The 15,213-nt window shown below is 45.2% G+C and overlaps 1 protein-coding gene across 1 annotated transcript in view; it reads right to left on the reverse strand.

Moving 5' to 3' along the window:
- Positions 1-8,722: 8,722 nt before the first annotated feature.
- The window catches only part of LOC110491111 (voltage-dependent L-type calcium channel subunit alpha-1D-like), a 119,584-nt gene continuing 113,093 nt past the window's right edge, over positions 8,723-15,213 (reverse strand). The window contains exons 47-53 of the mRNA XM_090203492.1: positions 15,115-15,141; positions 14,844-14,984; positions 11,054-11,214; positions 10,732-10,856; positions 10,402-10,536; positions 10,141-10,326; positions 8,723-10,050 (exon numbers count right to left, since the gene is read on the reverse strand). Coding sequence (XP_090059618.1) covers positions 9,754-10,050; positions 10,141-10,326; positions 10,402-10,536; positions 10,732-10,856; positions 11,054-11,214; positions 14,844-14,984; positions 15,115-15,141 — 1,072 coding nt within the window. The 3' untranslated portion in view covers positions 8,723-9,753. The remainder of the gene's footprint in view (positions 10,051-10,140; positions 10,327-10,401; positions 10,537-10,731; positions 10,857-11,053; positions 11,215-14,843; positions 14,985-15,114; positions 15,142-15,213) is intronic.

The raw sequence follows: 15,213 nt of genomic DNA on the forward strand, positions 1-15,213 counted from the left end.
AATTTTGAATACTGAGCAGGACTGGAAAATGGTCCAATTCACACAACAGAACATCCCTGGTCAACCCTACTCCCTCGGATCCATGAAACACACATGCTTTGTTTGTAAATTATGTCTGAGTGTTGGAGTGTGCCCCTGGCTAACCATAAATAAATAAAAAACATGAAAATTATGCCACCTGGTTTGCTTAATATGAGCAATTTGAAATTATTTACACTTTTAATTTGACTTTTGATACTTAAGTATATTTTTGCAATTACATTTACTTTTGATAAGTATATTTAAAACCAAATACTTTTATTAGACTTTTACTCAAGTAGTATTTTACTGTGTGACATTCACTTTTACTTGAAAAAAAGCAAAAAAAAAAGCTAACTTGCACTTGAATGATGTGATGACGTGCATAACCATGGTAACAATTGAAAGGGAACAGTTTGGAGATTGTCAGTAAATTATTAGACCAAAGGTGAGGACACAACAGTTCACCTAACACAAGACTGAACCCAACATTGATTTTATGTGCATTTTATATTTTCTGTACTTTTCACAGCATGTGTTGACAACGATATCTGAAAATACTCTGGATACATTCAGTGTCATAATAAGAATATTAATGGAACATTTGGTGTAGGTGCACAGACCAAACAAGGACAAGTGTTTGACTGAGAGGTCTAACTGGTGTCTCCAAGTGACAACACACCTCTCCAAATTGTGCACAGTTCGTATGTCATTTTAATGCACTTTGAGGACTTAAGGAAAGAGCCTTCAACTATTAGGTGCTTGTTTGAGCTTGTAGCTGTGCTGCTGAGGAAATGAAGCACCCGCACTTGTAGTTGTTTTGTTTGGACACAGCCCTCCGCCCCCACCATCACACAATTACTGTTGCTGTTTACAAAACCCCCAAACGGTCCATTACAAATCGCAATCTGGGTCAGACAGGCATCATTTGAAAGCATATTCTATTGCCAACATCTATAGCTAAGTTTGAAATACAATCTTACAGTGTTAGAGTTTCACAAGGCACTTCAGAAAAACAGATTGTACTGTACTTTTGGAGCGCAGAGAACATAGTCATTAGTGCATTCAGGTGCATGTTCTGCAGCACATTTTCTTCACAATATGACAAACATAAGGCTTCCTTTGGCGGTTGGTCCTCACATTTAGAACTACTGTCAGTTGAATCCCATCCCATACAGCGCTGTAAAGCAGAGACCCTACGCTCTGATGTCATGTATAGCATTTTACTGTACAGCCACTGCGTTCAAATTTAGGTGCTTATCAGTGGCAAAATCTGCTATTCGCAACCGTATACGGGCTGGAGTGTAAAGGGCTACGAGTTTAACCCAAACACTAGTTTACTATTCAGTAGAAAAGGAATATAAAGGGCAAGCTATAAAAAAAGCTCACAAATAAAACCTGCCGACAAAGGTGAGCCAGTCAAATAAATTAAAGCATCTGTAGCAAAGCTCAAGGACACACAAAACTAATAATTAAATATAGTGTTCAAGTTGAGTTAAGAACACATTTTTATTTACAATGACGGCATACACCGGCCCAAACCGGATGACGGTGGGCCAATTGTGCTCCACACTATGGGGACTTCCAACGGCCGGTTGTGATACAGCCTGGATTTGAACCTGGGTGGCTGTAGTGACGCTTCAAGCAGAGATTTTTTATTTCACCTTTATTTAACCAGGGAGGCTAGCTGAGAACAAGTTATCATTTACAACAGCGACCTGGCCAAGATAAAGCATAGCATTTCGACAAATACAACAACACAGAGTTACACATGGAATAAACACAACATACAGTCAATAATACAGTAGAAAAAAAGAAAACAAAAAGTCTAGGCAATAAATAGGCCATGGTGGCGAAGTAAATTACAATATAGCAATTAAACATTGAAATGGTAGATGTGCAGAAGATGAATGTGCAAGTAGAGACTGGGGTGCAAAGGAGCAAGATAAATAAATACAGTATGGGGATGAGGTAGTTGGATGGGCTGTTTACAGATGGGCTATGTACAGGTGCAGTGATCTGTGAGCTGCTCAGACAGCTGGTGCTTAAAGGTAGTGAGGGAGATATGAGTCTCCAGCTTCAGTGATTTTTGCAGTTCGTTCCAGTCATTGGTAGGAAAGGAAAGGCGGCCAAAGGAGGAATTGGCTTTGGGGGTAACCAGTGAAATATACCTGCTGGAGCACGTGCTACGAGTGGGTGCTGCTATGGTGACCAGTGAGCTGAGATAAGGTGGGGCTTTACCTAGCAGAGACTTGTAGATGACCTGGAGCCAGTGGGTTTGGCGACAAGTATGAAGCGAGGGCCAGCCAACAAGAGCGTACAGGTCACAGCGGTGGGTAGTATATGGGGCTTTGGTGACAAAACGGATGGCACTGTGATAGACTGCATCCAATTTGTTGAGTAGAGTGTTGGAGGCTATTTTATAAATGACTGCAGAAGTCGAGGATCGGTAGGATGGTCAGTTTTACGAGGGTATGTTTGGCAGCATGAGGGAAGGATGCTTTGTTGCGAAATAGGAAACCGATTCTAGATTTAATTTTGGATTGGAGATGCTTAATGTGAGTCTGGAAGGAGAGTTTACAGTCTAACCAGACACCTAGGTATTTGTAGTTGTCCACGTATTCTAAGTCAGAACCGTCCAGAGTAGTGATGCTGGACGGGTGGGCAGGTGCGGGCAGTGATCGGTTGAAGAGCATGCATTTAGTTTTACTTGCCTTTAAGAGCAGTTGGAGGCCACGGAAGGAGAGTTGTAGTTAGTTAACACGGTGTCGAAAGAAGGGTCAGAAGTATACAGAATGGTGTCGTCTGCGTAGAGGTGGATCAGAGAATTTAACACACTGAACTCTATCATAGAAGTAGTTGGATAACCAGGCGAGGCAATCATTTGAGAAACCAAGGCCGTTGAGGCTGCCAATAAGAATGTGGTGATTGACAGAGTCAAAAGCCTTGGCCAGGTCGATGAATACGGCTGCACAGTAATGTCTCTTATCGATGGCGGTTATGATATCATTTAGGACCTTGAGAGTGGCTGAGGTGCACCCATGACCGGAAACCATATCGGAGAAGGTACGGTGGGATTGTAAATGGTCAGTAATCTGTTTGTTAACTTGGCTTTCGAAGACCTTAGAGAGGCAGGGTAGGATAGATAGGTCTGTAGCAGTTTGGGTCTAGAGTGTCTCCCCCTTGTAGAGGGGGATGATTGCGGCAGCTTTCCAATCTTTGGGAATCTCAGACGAGTGAGTGATAGAGGTTGCAACAATTTCGGCAGATCATTTTAGAAAGAGAGGGTCTAGATTGTCTAGCCCGGCTGATTTGTAGGGGTCCACATTTTGCAGCTCTTTCAGAACATCAGCTATCTGGATTTGGGTGAATGAGAAATGGGAGAGGGTTGGGCGAGTTGTTGTGGGGAGTGCAGGGCTGTTGACCGGGGTAGGGGTAGCTAGGTGGAAAGCATGGCCAGCCGCAGAAAAATTATTATTGAAATTCTCAATTATTGTGGATTTATCGGTGGTGACAATGTTTCCTAGCCTCAGTGCAGTGGGCAGCTGGGAGGAGGTGCTCTTATTCTCCATGGACTTTACAGTGTCCCAGAACTTTTTTGAGTTAGTACTACAGGATGCAAATTTCTGTTTGAAAAAGCTAGCCTTAGCTTTCCTTACTGCCTGTGCCTGTGTATATTGGTTCCTAACTTCCCTGAAAAGCTGCATATCACGGGGGCTATTCGATGCTAATGCAGAACGCCACAGGATGTTTTTGTGCTGGTCAAGGGCAGTTAGGTCTGGACAGAACCAAGGGCTATATCTATTCCTGGTTCTACATTTTTTGAAAGGGGCATGCTTATTTAAGATGGTGTGGAAGGCACTTTTAAAGAAAGACCAGGCATCCTCTCCTGACGGGATGAGGTCAATATCCTTCCAGGATACCCGGGCCAGGTCGATTAGAAAGGCCTGCTCGCAGAAGTGTTTTAGGGTAAAAATAGTAAAAATAAAGAAAAACCCTTGAATGAGTAGGTGTGTCCAAACTTTTGACTGGTACTGCATATCACCAGCACTTACATTTTACTGAATCTTTTCTATCTGTCTTTGTTCCTAATCCAATCCATTGTTTTGAATCGGGGTAACACATTGTTTGCCTATCTCAATTCCTCGGGATCTATAGCTCCTTGATTTCTATGGAAATGTTGGTACTTAATCAACAGCTGCCAGCTAGCCAACCGTCGCAATGGGCAATGTTCCAGTCACATTTATGACATTTCTAAAGAAATTCCCTGTAGCTGTGCAGCTGAGCCTAGATAAGACATAATGATCCCACACAAACGTACCCTCTAGTTTCTACACGTTCACAGTCACGTGTACAGCATTATTAACCACCATGTTAGTGCTTCTGACTACGTTTTAAATTAAGAATATTACATTATCACTTTGCATCCTGCGTTTTACACACTCACCAACAGCTGTGATGGTAATTGTTTTAATCATATGTAGAGTCCATCTGTTTTGTTTGGCAAATTCCTGCCGCCGAGTACATATAACACAGATACTGTCATCTGGAGCCATTGAGTGACTTGGAGAGAGTTTATTCAGTTGTGATCGTTACAAAATCATCAGCATTCCAGGCAAATGTTCAAAAGAATAAAGGAACTGTACAAAAAAAAAGGGGTTTCAACAGTATAAAATCTGAAGGTAAAACTAATCTGCTACAAAGTGGAATCATCTGTAATGTTAGCGGGTAGAAAGCAGGATTCTTCAAGTACAGTGAATCACTTTAACCTTCACATTCTGCACAGTTTCTTACACAACAGAAGCAGTACAAACAATTAAGCTGTGAGTTGCACACGCTGCATATCAAACCTTATGTTTCTCAAAGTAGTTTTTGTTTTTATCACTTGCAAACAGTATAAATAAAGATGATTCAATTAGTGGGAGTTACCTTCACATATCACTTGGCAGATCTCTGACTCAAAGGTCTCTGTAATCACATACAGTTGAAGTCGGAAGTTTACATACACCTTAGCCAAATACATTTAAACTCAGTTTTTCACAATTCCTGACATTTAATCAGAGTAAAATGTCCCTGTCTTAGGTCAGTTAGGATCGGCACTTTATTTTAAGAATGTGAAATGCCAGAATAATAGTAGAGATATTTATTTATTTCTTTCATCACATTCCCAGTGGGTCAGAAGTTTACATACACTCAATTAGTATTTGGTAGCATTGCCTTTAAATTGTTTAACTTGGGTCAAACATTTCGGGTAGCCTTCCACAAGCTTCACACAAATAAATTGGGTGAATTTTGGCCCATTCCTCCTAACAGAGCTGGTTTAACTGAGTCAGGTTTGTAGACCTCCTTGCTCGCACACACTTATTCAGTTCTGCCCACATATTTTCTATAGGATTGAGATCAGGGCTTTATGATGGCCACTCCAATACCTTGACTTTGTTGTCCTTAAACAATTTTGCCACAACTTTGGAAGTATGCTTGGTGTCATTGTCCATATGGAAGACCCATTTGCGACCAAGCTTTAACTTCCTGACTGATGTCTTGAGATGTTGCTTCAATATATCCACATACTTTTCCTTCTTCATTTGATCTATATTGTGAAGTGCACCAGTCCCTCCTGTAGCAAAGCACCCCCACAACATGATGCTGCCACCCCTGTGCTTCACGGTTGGGATAGTGATCTTCGGCTTGCAAACCTCCTCCTTTTCCCTCCAAACATAACAATGGTCATTATGGCCAAACAGTTCTATTTTTGTTTCATCAGACCAGAGGACATTTCTCCAAAAATTACGATCTTTGTCCCCGTGTGCAGTTGCAAACCGTAGTCTGGCTTTTTTATGGTGGTTTTGGAGCAGTGGCTTCTTCCTTGCTGAGCGGCCTTTCAGGTTATGTCGATATAGGACTCATTTTACTGTGGATATAGATACTTTTGTACCTGCATCTTCACAAAGTCCTTTGCTGTTGTTCTGGGATTGATTTGCACTTTTCGCACCAAAGCATGTTAATCTCTAGGAGACAGAACGTGTCTCCTTCCTGAGCGGTATGACAGCTGCTTGGTCCCATGGTGTTTATACTTGTGTACTATTGTTTGTACAGATGAACGTGGTACCTTCAGGCATTTGGAAATTGCTCCCAAGAATGAACCAGAATTGTGGAGGTCTACAATTATTTTTCGGAGGTCTTGGCTGATTTCTTTTGATTTTCCCACGATGTCAAGCAAAGAGGCAATGAGTTTGAAGGTAGGCCTTGAAATACATCCACAAGTACACCTCCAATTGACTCAAATTATGTCAATTAGCCTATCAGAAGCTTCTAAAGCCATGACATCATTTTCTGGAATTTTTCAAGCTGTTTAAAGGCACAGTCAACTTAGTGTTTGTAAACTTCTGACCCACTGCAATTGTGATACAGTGAATTAAGTTTGTAAACAATTATAAACAATTTTTGGAAAAATGACTTGTGTCATGCATAACCGACTTGCCAAAACTATAGTTTGTTAACAAGAAATTTGTGGAGTGGTTGAAAAATGAGTTTTAATGACTCCAACCTAAGTGTATATAAACTTCCGAGTTCAACTGTACATAGCCCCAGGAAAAGTATAGTCTCACCATCTCAAAGACAATTTGAGCTAGTGATATAACCTCTGGTGCAATAGTTATCATTACCAGTCCTGGAAGGCATGCATGCATACCATTATGTCAGGATTTGAACCCCACTCTCGAAACACTCACTGAGTGGTCATTTCTAGATGGGATACAACTTTTGTCAAATTGACGTCAAAAGTTATTTTTTAAATTATTTTTAGCTAACCTTAACGCTTTTCCTAACCTTAACCTATTTCTCCTAACCTGCTATATGAAAAGTACCAAAGCTGTATTATCCCTTCTAGACAAAACCCCACTAAGTGGCCATCACTATGCCATCACCATGCCATCACTATGCCATCACCATGCCATCACTATGCCATCACCATGCCATCACCATGCCATCAGTATGCCATCACCATGCCATCACTATGCCATCACCATGCAATCACCATGCCATCACCATGCCATCACCATGCCATCACCATGCCATCACCATGCCATCACCATGCCATCACTATGCCATCACCATGCCATCACCATGCCATCACCATGCCATCACTATGCCATCACCATGCCATCACTATGCCATCACCATGCCATCACTATGCCATCACCATGCCATCACCATGCCATCACCATGCCATCACCATGCCATCACTATGCCATCACCATGCCATCACCATGCCATCACCATGCCATCACCATGCCATCACTATGCCATCACTATGCCATCACCATGCCATCACCATGCCATCATTCATGTGTTGAACTGAGAGCATTGTTTGGTGCTGAGAGAAAGATGGTAGTTATGCTGAGGAAAACCTAGTAGTTTATTCACTACTACACTATATTCCATTGTTAAGGAATTTACATTTCGTGACGCCATTTCACAAAGATCCCTGACATGACATGCAGTTATATTGAACTTGACTTTACGCGTTTGGAAAATGCATATTAGTCATACAGCCTTATTGGCCACAGCTATGTGTCTTCAAAGCATAGATTTTCCCTTTTGGTGTTTTTTTTTAAGGAGCCCTTTCATTGCACATACTGTAAAGGTTGACAGGAAATGAACCCATTTCCATGACAGTAACCAGTTGAAGAAGAAGCACAGTAACACAGTAAACAGTTAAACTGCTCCAGTGCTGTACAATACACAATGAAAAACAGTTGTCCTCAATGTAACCTGAAACTATTTATTTCTGTTGGCAGTGAGCTAAGCTGGTAAATGGTAAATGGTAAACCCTCCTTCTGTACAGCCATACTGTACGTACACTTCAGTGAAAGCAGCTCTTTTTGACATCAGTCATTCTACATCAATATTATCCTCCTTAAACTGCTATGCTTAAACATAATGCATTCTAGCGGAAAAAAAGGCGACAAGATTATAAAATATAATTTCATATTAATTCACAAATAAAACATAGGCATGGGGACGATATTGCTGTACCTGTAACGATTCATAATTAACCAAATATAAAGCATCTCTTTTCTATAGTTTATTTTTCTTACAGGGTTTAAAAAATATCTACAACTTAATAGCTTTTTCCTTTCACTAAAACAACATGGCTTCTAGTGTCTGTACCTGTACATGTGTCTATCGATCGGAACCCTGTCATCCCTGAAGATTGATTGGTTGGGCAGGAATGAGTGTGTGATATTTGAGTACACTGTTTTCTTGTGTTGGTTGTTCACAGTTTCAAAAAGTGGTCTGTAAAAAGTGGTCTACACCTATGACTCACTATTCTCAGTATCTCTGTGCAGAGGGTAAGGCAAATGGGAGGCAGGGGGGATATGCCTGAGGATTGGAACGTGATGTCACTGATATGTGATTTCTGTATGAAGTCATTGAGGCGGTGACACTAATCCTACTCATCCTGAGTGCACTGCAAACCTAGCATTACTGCATCCCCTAAGGGACAACCCCTACCTATATCTCTCGGTTCACTGGGTGTTGCCAGACAGAGAGAAAGAAAGTTGGGTGAAACTCCTCTGTAGTTGGATCCTTAGCATGTCCCTCCATCCCTCCACTCCTCTGTAGTTGGATCCTTAGCGTGTCCCTCCATCCCTCCACTCCTCTGTAGTTGGATCCTTAGCGTGTCCCTCCATCCCTCCACTCCACTGTAGTTGTATCCTTAGCGTGTCCCCCCATCCCTCCACTCCTCTGTAGTTGGATCCTTAGCGTGTCCCTCCATCCCTCCACTCCTCTGTAGTTGGATCCTTAGCGTGTCCCTCCATCCCTCCACTCCTCTGTAGTTGGATCCTTAGCGTGTCCCCCCATCCCTCCACTCCTCTGTAGTTGGATCCTTAGCGTGTCCCTCCATCCCTCCACTCCTCTGTATTTGGATCCTTAGCGTGTCCCTCCATCTCTCCATTCTGTAGTTGGATTCTTATCGTGTTCCTCCATCCCTCCACTCCACTGTAGTTGGATCCTTAGCGTGTCCCTCCATCCCTCCACTCCTCTGTAGTTGGATCCTTAGCGTGTCCCTCCATCCCTCCACTCCTCTGTAGTTGGATCCTTAGCGTGTCCCTCCATCTCTCCATTCTGTAGTTGGATTCTTAGCGTGTTCCTCCATCCCTCCACTCCACTGTAGTTGGATACTTAGCGTGTCCCTCCATCCCTCCACTCCACTGTAGTTGCATCCTTAGCGTGTCCCTCCATCCCTCCACTCCTCTGTAGTTGGAGCCTTAGCGTGTCCCTCCATCCCTCCACTCCTCTGTAGTTGGATCCTTAGCGTGTCCCTCCATCCCTCCACTCCTCTGTAGTTGGATCCTTAGCGTATCCCTCCACTCCTCTATAGTTGGAGCCTTAGCATGTCCCTCCATCCCTACAGTTCTCTCCAGCTGGCAGTGTTTCCATCTACCTATTAATTCCACAGAAAGAAAGGCACTCCAAAAGGCACATCTCTCCCTATATAGTGCACTTCATATGGTATAGGGTGCCATGTCAAATGCAGCCTATGTGACTGAATGCTATAGGGTGCCATGTCAGCCTATGTAACTGAATGCTATAGGGTGCCATTTCAGCCTATGTGACTGAATGCTATAGGGTGCCATGTCAGCCTATGTGACTGAATGCTATAGGGTGCCATGTCAGCCTATGTGACTGAATGCTATAGCGTGCCATGTCAGCCTATGTGACTGACTGCTATAGGGTGCTGATGCATATCATCTCATCAGTCAGATCTTCTTCACATTTCACACTCGTGTCCGGCTCCTCATCACTGTAGTCATGGAGATTACGGTCCCTGAGGCTTGTGGCCGTCACTTTGTCCGTGGCCCCGGTTGCCCCCGCTCCATTACCCATACTGCCATTCAGCAGGTTGCTGGCGGCACTCTCCATCTCATCGATGGTCATCTCGCAGGCGTCCGCGATCTCATGCTTTGTCGCCGCCACAAATTTGGGGTCCTTGGCGTATTTCCCCAGTCCTTCTGAAATCAACACCTGAAACAGGAAAAAGGGGGAAATCATTAAATCATTCATAGTGTGTGTGCGTGCGTTGTGTGTGTGTGTGTGTGTGTCAGGGCTACTCACGGCCTCTACTAGGCTGTTGGCACTGCCTATCTTCTGGTGGTACTGCCTGCGGTACTCTGGGGGGATCTGGAGTTGAGAGGGGGAGTAGGTGAGGCTCAAAGGGGCTTCCGGGGCGTCAGTGTACCAGGAGCTTCTTCTCACAGAGCCAGGGGTGCTGCTCACACTGCCGGGACCACGCCAGTCCACCTGGATACACACAAACGCACACACACAAAATGTATCAACACATTTACATTCAGAAATGCACACACACACACGTACCTGGATGAGGGGGGTGTAGTATGGGGAGTGGTCCCTGCTAATGGGGGAGGTGGGGGGCGTGGCCCAGGAACGTAGAGAGCGTGATGGAGAGAGACGCTGGACTCTGCTGGAGTCCAGGCCAGCCACTGCCATCACCTAGGGAACAGGAGAAGAGGAGGGGTCATGGAGGTCAAACCACATAGACATACCTTTAATTCATTGCCTAAATTAAGACTCACACATGTTTGTGTGTATGTGCAGTGAGTTGTGTCAATATTTTGTAAGCTAATTGTGTGAGAGTAAGTCTTTCAGTGCATATGGTAGCCATCAGTTTGGTTCAGTGGTACCCACCTGTTGCTGCATCAGATGCAGGGGTAGAGCTGTTCGATGGGGAATGGAAGGGGTCAAGGGGATGTCATCATCCTGACTGCTATGTCTCCGCAGACACTCAAAGTTGAAGGAGGGTCTGTGGGGTGCTGGAGGTATAAACACAGGAGAGACAGTTGAAGGAGGGTCTGTGGGGTGCTGGAGGTTTAAACACAGGAGAGACACCTATCATTTACATTTATGGATCTCATTACAATGTAAAGCCCTTTGAGTGTTCCATCATCATCTTTATCAGCCAATCAGTGACACCCCTGATTGAATCACTATGGTAACCAAGGGACCTCACCCTGGGGTGTAGAGGGGAACAACCGTCGCTTTGGCGACCGCCCACCATCTTGGTAAATGGGTTGTTGGTCGTCGTCATAGAGACTATCCGGTTGATGGTAACCCCTCGATGCATTTGTGTCCAAGTCAGTTTGAAGGTCTTGAAACTCCCTATGGGGCATCCTGAGCAACAACCAGACAACAACATCAGTAAACAACCACCTTGTCAACAGCAGCAAAATCTGGACAGGTACTGATAGAGTAGAGTACAGTAGAGTAGAAGAGAAGAGAGGAGAGCACAGGATAATAGAGGAGAGGAGAGGAGAATAGAAGAGAATAAAGGAGAGTTACAGTAGAAAAGAGGAGAGTACAGTAGAGGAGAATAGAGGAGAGCACAGTAGAGGAGAACAGAGGAGAGCACAGGAGAGGAGAATAGAGGAGAGCACAGTAGAGGAGAACAGAGGAGAATAGAGGAGAGCACGGTAGAGGAGAACAGAGGAGAATAGAGGAGAGCACAGTAGAGGAGAACAGAGGAGAGCACAGGAGAGGAGAATAGGGGAGAATATAGGATAGTACAGTAGAGGAGAGTACAAGAGAGGAGAATAGAGGAAAGGAAAGGTGAATAGAGGAGAGGAGAATAGAGGAGAGTACAGTAGAATAGAGGAGAGAACAGGAAAGGAGAATAGAAGAGAGAAGAGAACAGTAGATGAGAGTACAGTAGAGGAGAGGAGAATAGAGGACAGTAGAGTAGAGGACAGTAGAGGAGAGTAGAGTACAGTAGAGGATAGTAGAGGAGAGGAGAAGAGAGTAGAGGACAGTGCAGGAGAGTAGAGGACAGTAGAGGACAGTGCAGTAGAGTAGAGGAGAGGAGAGGAGAGGAGAGGAGAGTGCAGTAGAGGAGAGGAGAGGAGAGTAGAGTAGAGGACAGTGCAGTAGAGGAGAGTAGAGGAGAGCAGATTAAAGGAGCGCAGAGTAGAGGAGAGGACAGTAGAGTAGAGGACAGTAGAGGACAGTAGAGGAGAGGAGAAGAGAGTAGAGGACAGTATAGTAGAGGACAGTAGAGTAGAGGACAGTAGAGTAGAGGAAAGTACAGCAGAGGAGAGAAGAGGAGAGGAGAAGAGAGTAGAGTAGAGTAGAGGAGAATAGAGTAGAGGAGAATACAGTAGAGTAGAGTAGAGGAGAGCAGAGGAGAGGACCGTAGAGGAGAGGAGAGTAGATTAGAGTAGAGAAGAGGACAGTAGAATAGAGGACAGTAGAGTAGAGGACAGTAGAGTAGCGCAGGGTAGATTGCAGTAGAGTAGAGGACAGTAGAGTAGAGTAGAGGAGAGTGCAGTAGAGGAGAGGACAGTAGAGTAGAGGAGAGCAGAGTAGAGGAGAGCAGAGTAGAGCACAGTGCAGTAGAGGAGAGTAGAGTAGAGGACAGTAGAGTAGAGGACAGTAGAGAAGAGTAGAGGACAGTGCAGTAGAGGGGAGGAGAGTAGAGTAGAGGACAGTAGAGGAGAGGAGAGGACAGTGTAGTAGAGGAGAGCAGAGCAGAGTAGAGGAGAGTAGAGGACAGTAGAGGAGAGTAGAGTAGAGGGCAGTGTAGTAGAGGAGAGGAGAGCAGAGCAGAGTAGAGGAGAGTAGAGGACACTAGAGTAGAGGACAGTAGAGGAGAGTAGAGGAGAGTGCAGTAGAGGAGAGGACAGTAGAGTAGAGGACAGTAGAGTAGAGTAGAGGAGAGTGCAGTAGAGGAGAGGACAGTAGAGTAGAGTAGAGGAGAGTGCAGGAGAGGACAGTAGAGGAGAGTAGAGGACACTAGAGTAGAGGACAGTAGAGGAGAGTAGAGGAGAGTGCAGTAGAGGAGAGGACAGTAGAGTAGAGGAGAGCAGAGTAGAGGAGAGCAGAGTAGAGCACAGTGCAGTAGAGGAGAGTAGAGTAGAGGACAGTAGAGTAGAGGACAGTAGAGAAGAGTAGAGGACAGTGCAGTAGAGGGGAGGAGAGTAGAGTAGAGGACAGTAGAGGAGAGGAGAGGACAGTGTAGTAGAGGAGAGCAGAGCAGAGTAGAGGAGAGTAGAGGACAGTAGAGGAGAGTAGAGTAGAGGGCAGTGTAGTAGAGGAGAGGAGAGCAGAGCAGAGTAGAGGAGAGTAGAGGACACTAGAGTAGAGGACAGTAGAGGAGAGTAGAGGAAAGGACAGTAGAGGAGAGTAGAGGAGAGGACAGTGTAGTAGAGGAGAGGAGAGCAGAGCAGAGTAGAGGAGAGTAGAGGACACTAGAGTAGAGGACAGTAGAGGAGAGTAGAGGAGAGTGCAGTAGAGGAGAGGACAGTAGAGTAGAGGACAGTAGAGTAGAGGAGAGTGCAGTAGAGGAGAGGACAGTAGAGTAGAGTAGAGGAGAGTGCAGTAGAGGAGAGGACAGTAGAGTAGAGGACAGTAGAGTAGAGTAGAGGAGAGTGCAGTAGAGGAGAGGACAGTAGAGTAGAGGAGAGCAGAGTAGAGGAGAGCAGAGTAGAGCACAGTGCAGTAGAGGAGAGTAGAGTAGAGGACAGTAGAGTAGAGGACAGTAGAGAAGAGTAGAGGACAGTGCAGTAGAGGAGAGGACAGTAGAGTAGAGGACAGTAGAGTAGAGTAGAGGAGAGTGCAGTAGAGGAGAGGACAGTAGAGTAGAGGAGAGCAGAGTAGAGGAGAGCAGAGTAGAGCACAGTGCAGTAGAGGAGAGTAGAGTAGAGGACAGTAGAGTAGAGGACAGTAGAGAAGAGTAGAGGACAGTGCAGTAGAGGGGAGGAGAGTAGAGTAGAGGACAGTAGAGGAGAGGAGAGGACAGTGTAGTAGAGGAGAGCAGAGCAGAGTAGAGGAGAGTAGAGGACAGTAGAGGAGAGTAGAGTAGAGGGCAGTGTAGTAGAGGAGAGGAGAGCAGAGCAGAGTAGAGGAGAGTAGAGGACACTAGAGTAGAGGACAGTAGAGGAGAGTAGAGGAAAGGACAGTAGAGGAGAGTAGAGGAGAGGACAGTGTAGTAGAGGAGAGGAGAGCAGAGCAGAGTAGAGGAGAGTAGAGGACAGTAGAGTAGAGGACAGTAGAGGAGAGTAGAGGAGAGGAGAGTAGAGGACAGTGTAGTAGAGTAGAGGACAGTAGAGTAGAGGACAGTAGAGTAGAGGACATTAGAGTAGAGGAGAGCAGAATAGAGGACAGTGCAGTAAAGGAGAGTAGAGTAGAGGACAGTTGAGTAGAGGAGAGGAGAGGACAGTAGAGGAGAGGAGATGAGAGTAGAGGACAGTGCAGTAGAGGAGAGGAGAGCATAGGACAGTAGAGTAGAGGACAGTAGAGGAGATTAGAGTAGAGGAGAGGACCGTGTAGTAGAGGAGAGGAGAGTAGAGTAGAGGACAGTGGAGGAGAGTAGAGTAGAGGACAGTAGAGGAGAGTAGAGTAGAGGACAGTGTAGTAGAGTAGAGTAGAGGACAGTAGAGTACAGTAGAGGACAGTGTAGAAGAGTAGTGTAGAGGACAGTAGAGGACAGTAGAGTAGAGGACAGTGGAGGACAGTAGAGGACAGTAGAGGACAGTAGAGGACAGTGGAAGACAGTGGAGGACAGTAGAGGACAGTGGAGTAGAGGACAGTAGAGAATAGTAGAGTAGAGGACAGTAGAGGACAGTGGAGGACAGTAGAGGACAGTAGAGGATAGTAGAGTAGAGGACAGTAGAGGACAGTGGAGGACAGTAGAGGACAGTAGAGGACAGTAGAGTAGAGGACAGTGGAGGACAGTAGAGGACAGGGGAGTACAGTAGAGGACAGTAGAGGACAGTGTAGTAGAGGAGAGCGTGGTTTCCAGGTGATACCTGTCCTTGTGCAACATGAGGTCGTCCTCCTGGTACTCCTCTCCACTGAAGTATTCCCCTGAGCCCTTGTCATCATCACTGTCCGCTCCCCCTGGCTTCTCTCTGCGGATGGTTGGGTACAGAACACCCCCTGATTCTGACCTGGGGTCAAAGTTCAACCAGACGCCTTTTTAAGGGGTGATTGAGGTATAGTATCTCAGTAAAGCAGATCATATAAACCAATGCGAGATCGGGGTCATTAAAGGGTGAAACAGTAGTTTCACACACATACCTAATGTAGGTCTCATAGTAGAGCCTCCTGTCCAAGCAAGCACGTTGTGGTGAAGGAAATGTGGATTTGGGACAGGGGAGGGGAAGGGCATGCAATGAC

This window comes from Oncorhynchus mykiss, chromosome 16 (assembly GCF_057628025.1).
Source record: "Oncorhynchus mykiss isolate SJ-2025 chromosome 16, ASM5762802v1, whole genome shotgun sequence".
Classification (NCBI taxonomy): domain Eukaryota; kingdom Metazoa; phylum Chordata; class Actinopteri; order Salmoniformes; family Salmonidae; genus Oncorhynchus; species Oncorhynchus mykiss.